Here is a 7,500-nt window from a genome sequence, read left to right on the forward strand (position 1 = left end):
GGCGGCAGTTTCAGTGTATTTATGTGTGTGTGCTTGGTGTAAATAGTTTTTGTGTTGTGTGTGTGTGTGTGTTTGGGGCTGTGGGATTAATGTGAGTGTGTCTCTGTTCATGTGTCTATGTTCAGCTGTCTATGTTGTCTTTGTGTGAATTTGTGTGTGTGTGTGTATGTGTGTAAATAGTTTCCACTGTCTCTTTTGTGGGAGCATGTGGCTGTGGGATTAATGTGTGTGTGTGTGTTTGCACTGCTGCGGGGCTGCCTCTCTCTCTGCTTTATGAGTTCCTTCCTCTTGATAGCCTTTATCACCAGCCACCAGAGCCCAGCATTTACTGCACACCACCCACCATATATATGTCTCTCTCTGTGTGTGTGTATGTGTGCGCGTGTGTGTGTGCCCGCACTGACATTGTGTGTGTGTGCACACGTGTGTGTGTGTGCCCGCACTGACATTGTGTGTGTGTGTGTGTGTGTGTGTGTGTGTGGTGGATTTACAGCGAGGGCATAGAGAGGGCAGTGAGAGGCAGACAGAGGCTGGGATTTAAAGAATGACACAACGAGCCCACAGCTCCAGACCTCACTCTGACCTGGGCTAGCCCACCTGACTTCACTCTGACCTGGGCTAGCCCACCTGACTTCACTCTGACCTGGGCTAGCCCACCTGACTTCACTCTGACCTGGGCTAGCCTACCTGATGCCATCAAACCCCAGCCTTACCTCTTCATAATGGACATTTAGCATCTCCGCACCGTTAAGACCGCTGTCTTCTTTTACCTCGCTATTTGTTTGTGTTTAAGAACAGAAAAAACAGTCTATGAATGTGTCTGTTTTGGGTTCTCCTAAGAAGGCTCTAAATGTGTCTTTTTTGGGTTCTCCTAAGAAGGCACTAAATGTGTCTTTTTTGGGTTCTCCTATATAGCAAGGCCCACAGGCATGTTTTGGGCCCTGTTTGTGTTGTGGAGGGGATGCTGTTTTGATGCTCTAATATGTTTTTAATGGCCCTGGATTTATTTGTTTATTTATTTATTTATTTATGTATTTATTTATTTATAAATGTCACCCACTGTCCTTCTGTGTGTGCCCCACTTACAGTAATAGCTGTTGGTAGTGGCTTAATGGCAGACTAATGTGTTTTTAATGGTGAAAGTGGTGGGCAGGTCACCTGGAGGTTGTGCTAATGTTGTGTTGACGTTGTGGTGGTGGGTAGGTCACGTGGAGATTGTGCTGATGTTGTGTTGACGTTGTGGTGGTGGGTAGGTCACGTGGAGGTTGTGCTGATGTTGTGTTGACGTTGTGAGAATGTTTTTGGCAGGGCTCTGGGCCTACACATCCGCGGCATAGAGGAGAACAGTCGCTCCAAGCGGGAGGGGATCTTCCACGACGACGAGTGCATCATCCGCATCAACGACACCGAACTCATGGACAAAACTTTCGCCCAGTAAGTCTACACACACACACACACACACACACACACACACACACACACAGTGCTCTTTTTCTCTCTGTTATTCTTTCATTGTTTAGTATTCATCTCTTTCTTTTTATTGTCTATCATTTCATTATTTTCTCACGCATGTGGCTCGCGTCCTTTAAGGGCCCACCCACGCTGCTAACGATAACATCCACACTGGCCAACCATAAGGACAGCTTTTTGGAAGTTTTTCATTGGTTATTAATGCCTAAAATGTGACAGGCTTTGTTTATCAGTGTTTCACAAAAAAATATCTTTCATAATCACTCTGAAAGTGCCAAAAACTATAACAATAATGACCAAAACAATGATGTTCAGCAATATTATTCTTCATATGGTTCTAGAAGGTGTGGTGTGAGTAATGGCATTCTTACTCATGAAATGAGTGCAGGATGACCTTGACTCCCTCTTCCTTTTCCGTCTCTCTCTCTCTCTCTCATCTCTCTCCTCCATCTGTCCATCCTTGTCTTTTCCTTTTGTTTTTGTAGCGTTCTCTCTGTCCCTCAGTTTGTGTATTGTTGCTATGGAAATAAACAGTGTGTCCTGAGGCCATTGTTTCAGAGACAGTTAGTGTCGTGTGGGTTTGTTTGTTTCTGTTCCTTAGAGCACTGAACAGTGCAGGGAGCACACACACACACACACACACACACACACACACACACACACACACACACACACACTCTCTCTCTCTCTCTCTCTCTCTCTCTCTCTCTTTCTATCTCTCTTTCTCTCTGTCACACACACACAGACATACACTTGCACACAAATTTGGAGGAAAAAAACACCAAGAAAATCATGCTCCATTCTTCTCTTACAAATTTAGTCTTTGTAAGTGTTTGTTTGTAGAGAAAGAAAGAGTGCACAAAGTGGACACTTGACCACCAGCGGTGATCACAAGACTGTTAATGTGCTACACGTCACCATAGAACACACACACACACACACATACATGTACACACCCAACTCTCTCTCTCTCTCTCAAGACTACACACAGCACACTGTTGATCTTCTGTGTTTTATTTGCTAGATGTCACCAGAGGCTCCAACTGATAAGACATCCAGATGTTTATTTGGACTTTTAGTTCACCTCCCCTGCTTGAAGAAAGCTGAACTCCGGCCACATAAAGTCTTTAGCTATGTTTAGTTATGGTCACTGCAGGGTTAAACACACATCTTTAGCCGTCGTTGCAGACTGAAATTCCGTTAATAACTTCAAGTCTGTCGCTGGTATGAACCCCCTCGGAATGTCAAAGGTGCAGAAATGTTGTCTCTTTAAACTGCACCTCTTGACGAATGGTGGGATGTGAAGTCGTTTTCTAAAGTACAAACCCGATAGCCATTTGTCTTAATCTTTTTAACCAGCGCCCAAGATGGATGGCTGTGCGTCTGCGAATTGAATTAGAGTTAACTAATATGAGTTTAAGAGATGGCGGTGCCATTTGTTTGGACCGGGCCTCATCAGTCTTGCTCCGTAATCAGCCCAAATTACTGCCCTCCGCCATAATGGCTCTTATCTGCGCTAATGACAACTATGGCACAGCCGCATGGGGAACAGAGCTGGCCCATATCTGTGCCGCATTTGAGCCAGATGTGACTCTCACGATTAGCTTCTGTAATGGCTGTGTGTACACAGACAGCCTGGTTATTCCCAGAGGTGATTAGGTGTACTTCTTAGAGCAGAGTTTTGAGGGAACTGACACTTAAATAATAGAGTTGCAGGGCTATATATGTATGCTCAGTATGGACTAAGTATGCTCAGTATGGACTAAGTATGCGCAGTATGGACTAAGTATGCTCTGTATGGACTAAGTATGCGCAGTATGCTGTGTGTTCTGGAGCAATAACTGTCAGCATAACATGGAAATCCTGGAAACCCTGTTGTTCTAGGAAGGTTGAACTAAATTCACCTTTATATGAAGAACATAATAGCAGGATTAAATTATTATGAAATTGTGTGATAATATGTGATAATATTATTATTATGAAAGTGTGTGATAACTGTAGTTTTTTTTTTTTAGTTTGTCTGTTTTTTGGATGTGCTTTTTCTGTTTTTACGATGTTTGACCTGGTATTTCAAAATAAATGTACATTTAATTTAACATTTGAGTTTCTAATACCATATAAATGCAGTCATCAGTAAAAAATCAACCAAAGAAAGCAGTACTTTTATCATTTATTTGTTTATTAGAGTGCATGAAAATGCAATCTACTGTTATCCGATTTCTTATTATTATTCTTTTTCTGCATTTAATGCAGCTTCAACCGTTTAACGTAGAAACTTCATTCAAACTGCGTTACGTAGGCCTTACTTAGGACAGGTGTGGAATGTATTAATCATATTTTTAACTTTTATAGTTTTTGAACTATTAATTAAAAACTATTAAAAAATTCCCCATAGACTTAACATTGCCGATTATGGCATCACAATAGGGCACTTGGAATCCTATGGCCCTGTTCCAGCCAGAGCCATTGTTCCGGCCACCTCCAGCAACTGTCCGTCTCAGGCTTTAAGCAGAGAGGGTTAAAGCGGAGCGAGAGGCGCAAACGTTCGACAATTTCCGCGTTCGATTATTGCAAGGGGAGGGGGAAATCCCCCTTTATGCAGACCAGAGTAAGCCCTTGCTGCACTAATGTCAATGGAGACTTGTGGAATTTTACCAATAAATTGGTCATTGTGTCTTTCTGGATTTGTTGAGGGTTTTTTGGAAAATTGTGACATAATCTGTAAGTGTTTGGGATCATTTCAAGCCTAATAGTGTAATTTTTTAGTGTTCGGATTTGTAATAAAATAACTTAATATTAGACCATGCTGCTGCCAGTTACTGTCTGGTTGTTAGCATGCTAGCTAGCCTCTTAGCTAAGGTACCATTTTAAACGGAGAAGTGTAATTTCTTTGAAATGACAACTAGCTGAATAACACTACTGACATTAGTTAAAGTGGATAGTTTATACTCAAGCGAATTTGCAACTGTATATTAAGTTTAAGCGAAGTCCTTCAACTACTAGTCACTTGTTAGCGCATAGCTGTATTGCCATAGCTACTACCATCCACTTGTATGGAGTTTTATGCTAGCATTAGCTAGCCAGCTAGCTCGGTTCACATGACTAATTAAATTATTTATATCATGTCCTAAAGAATGATTCATTGGTATTATACATGATTATAGACAATAATACTCTGAACACATTTATGTTTATCTGTTCTTATTGCTTATTAAGAGAGAAAGTTTATTTAGTGGCGTAAGGTGACACTCCCACTTATGCAGACCGGAACTGTCCCGTTTTGCTCCCATAGTAACGAATTACGTTGCTCTATCTTGCTAGTAATCAAGGATCTTTGGTCTATATTAAACCACCACCTACCTAGCAACCAATTTAGCAACCATTGGAATTAAGCATTTATGTCAGTTTCCAAAGTAACCAAGATGATTATACTAGCAAACCACTGTAGTAACTCCTTTATTTCTTATAGTAGCCACCATGGACACCCTAGCAACAACCTAGCAACGACTTCAAGTACCCTAGCAACAGCCTAGCAACCACATTCACAGTTAAAACCTAGCAACCAACATCATTAACCTAGCAACCAGCATATAGTAGCAACCACCATAACTACTCTAGCAACAGTCTGTTGTCATTAACTTTGACTCCAGTCAACTGTTTCCTCTGCCCACAACTGTTTAGAAATAAAACTCCTCACTACAATAATTCCCTATTAAATAACCTAACCATTTTGACTATCCAACTATTTAACTGTTCAGCCATTCCAACTGTAAGTCGTCATCAACTACAACTCCTGCCAACTGTTTCCTCTGTCCTCAACTTCAACTTCAAAATAAGTCCTCAATACAATTATTCGCTATAAAATAATTTAACTATTTAAACTACTCAACTATTTAACTGTTCGGCCATTCCAACTGTCAGTTGTCATCAACTATGACTCCCTGCCAGCTTTTTTCTCTATCTGACCTCCATCTTTTTACCTAGACTATATTTTAGACAATATTCAACAATATTTCATTCAGCAGCCATTTTTGCATTTTCATGCACTCGTAATTCCCTGGAATTACATTCTCTAGTTTATTATGTATTCCCTCGTTGAAATATTGCTATCCGTCTTCTTTTCATATACACTCATGTGTGCTTGTGTGTGTGTGCAGATCCCAGGAAGTCTTCCGGCAGGCCATGCGCTCCTCGACCGTGCGTCTGGAGGTGGTTCCCAATGGCAACCGTGAGCGCTACGAGAGGAGTCTCATTGGTCCCCTCTACACCTCCACACCGGAACCCGCCGCTCCCGCCAGGACCAAAGACCCCCCGCCGCCCGTCAAAGTCAAGCCCACCTTGAGGCCTCTTCCTGGGGATGCACGGGACCCCAACGGTGGTGGTGGAGGTAGCGGTCTGGAGGTCCGAGGGACCTCGGGGTCCCCCCACCCCCCCAGCAGGCTCTCCCCGTCCCCCAGCCCCAAGGGCCGCAGTGAGAGCCCCCTGCTCCGCAAGGGTCTGGGCCTCTCCCCGCTGGCTGGCCTCACCAGCAAGAAGGGCGGCAAGAGGATCCGCATCGACCTCAAGAAAGGTGAGCCCCCGACAGTGACACGCCATGAACATGGGGCCCTACAACAGGTGACCAGGCTAAGCTAGGCAGCACTGGGGCAACAGGTCACACCACAGATACCCCTCCTGCATGTGCCCCACACCACAGATACCCCTCCTGCATGTGCCCTACACCACACATACCCCTCCTGCATGTGCCCCACACCACATTTACCCCTCCTGCATGTGCCCAGAGATACCCCTCCTGCATGTGCCCCACACCACACATACCCCTCCTGCATGTGCCCCACACCACACATACCCCTCCTGCATGTGCCCCACACCACCCTCCTGCATGTGCCTATACATACCTACCTTTGAGCCACTTTAGGTTTGTGGTCACATCTGGAGGAAATTTCAGAGTCAACCGCACATCATGCTTCTTTGAGAAGAGTTGGAAAAAGTGTGTGTGTGTGTGAGAGAGAGAAAGAGGGAAAGAGAAAGAGAGATTGATAGTAGTGTGCTGGAAGCCAGTGTGATTTTTAATGGTAACATAATCTAAAGCTCTTAAGAAGTTGCTGTGGTTAGGCTTTGAGGGGAAAAAAAGTGTTTCTGCTGAAATAAAGGCTGAATGTTTCAGTGAAATAAATTGCTGTCTGTTCCCAGTAATGCTGACCTGAGCTTTTGTGGTCAAAGCGCACGCTTTTAGCTGTTGTGGAAATATTAAAGACTCAAACATGCGACGGTGTACGTCTGGTATTGGAAAAAGCCTGGCCTTGCTGTATCGTTCCAGCTAATAAAGAAATAAATAAAAATTAATGAATGCGAGCAGCGTAGTATATTATTATTATTCACCACGGTTTCTGCAGCCTATTGGCACCAGTCGCGCTGGTTCACCATTTCAGATGAAAAATATGGACGGATTTAAAAGCACCCGGAGGTCCAGACGCCAGGTCCACTATACCTAACCTCCCCCTCTACCCTCCTCCAACCAACCACACACTCACACACACACACACTCACTCACTCACTCACTCACTCACTCACTCACACACACACACACACACACACACACACACACACACACACACAATCAACACACACATAACCACACATATAATCAACACACACACACACACACACACACACACATAATCAACACACACATAACCACACATATAATCAACACACACACACACACATTACCACCACACACATACATTACTACCACATCTACACACTCACACAAATAACCACTACACACACACACACACACACACACATACATACATACGTGTATACTTGCATACATTACTAACACAGACACACACACACACACACACACACCTCGCCCATTCCCATTCAGCCCCCCCTCCCCTCCTTGTGTGCAGCCCACGCATATAGTCTGAATGGAGTCATAATTTCTACCCGCAAAGTCTATTAGGTTAGTATTGATCTGCCCATTACTGATGATATGAATTCATTGCAGGAGAAGAAAACTGC

The 7,500-nt window shown here is 43.7% G+C and overlaps 1 protein-coding gene across 1 annotated transcript in view; it reads left to right on the forward strand.

Annotated features, from left to right (window-relative positions):
- The window catches only part of LOC125291592 (partitioning defective 3 homolog B-like), a 181,410-nt gene that overhangs the window by 119,538 nt on the left and 54,372 nt on the right, over positions 1-7,500 (forward strand). Inside the window, exons 7-8 of the mRNA XM_048238416.1 lie at positions 1,309-1,434; positions 5,628-6,040. Of these exons, the coding sequence (XP_048094373.1) occupies positions 1,309-1,434; positions 5,628-6,040 (539 nt within the window). The remainder of the gene's footprint in view (positions 1-1,308; positions 1,435-5,627; positions 6,041-7,500) is intronic.

Source organism: Alosa alosa, chromosome 3 (genome assembly GCF_017589495.1).
Source record: "Alosa alosa isolate M-15738 ecotype Scorff River chromosome 3, AALO_Geno_1.1, whole genome shotgun sequence".
Classification (NCBI taxonomy): Eukaryota; Metazoa; Chordata; class Actinopteri; order Clupeiformes; family Clupeidae; genus Alosa; species Alosa alosa.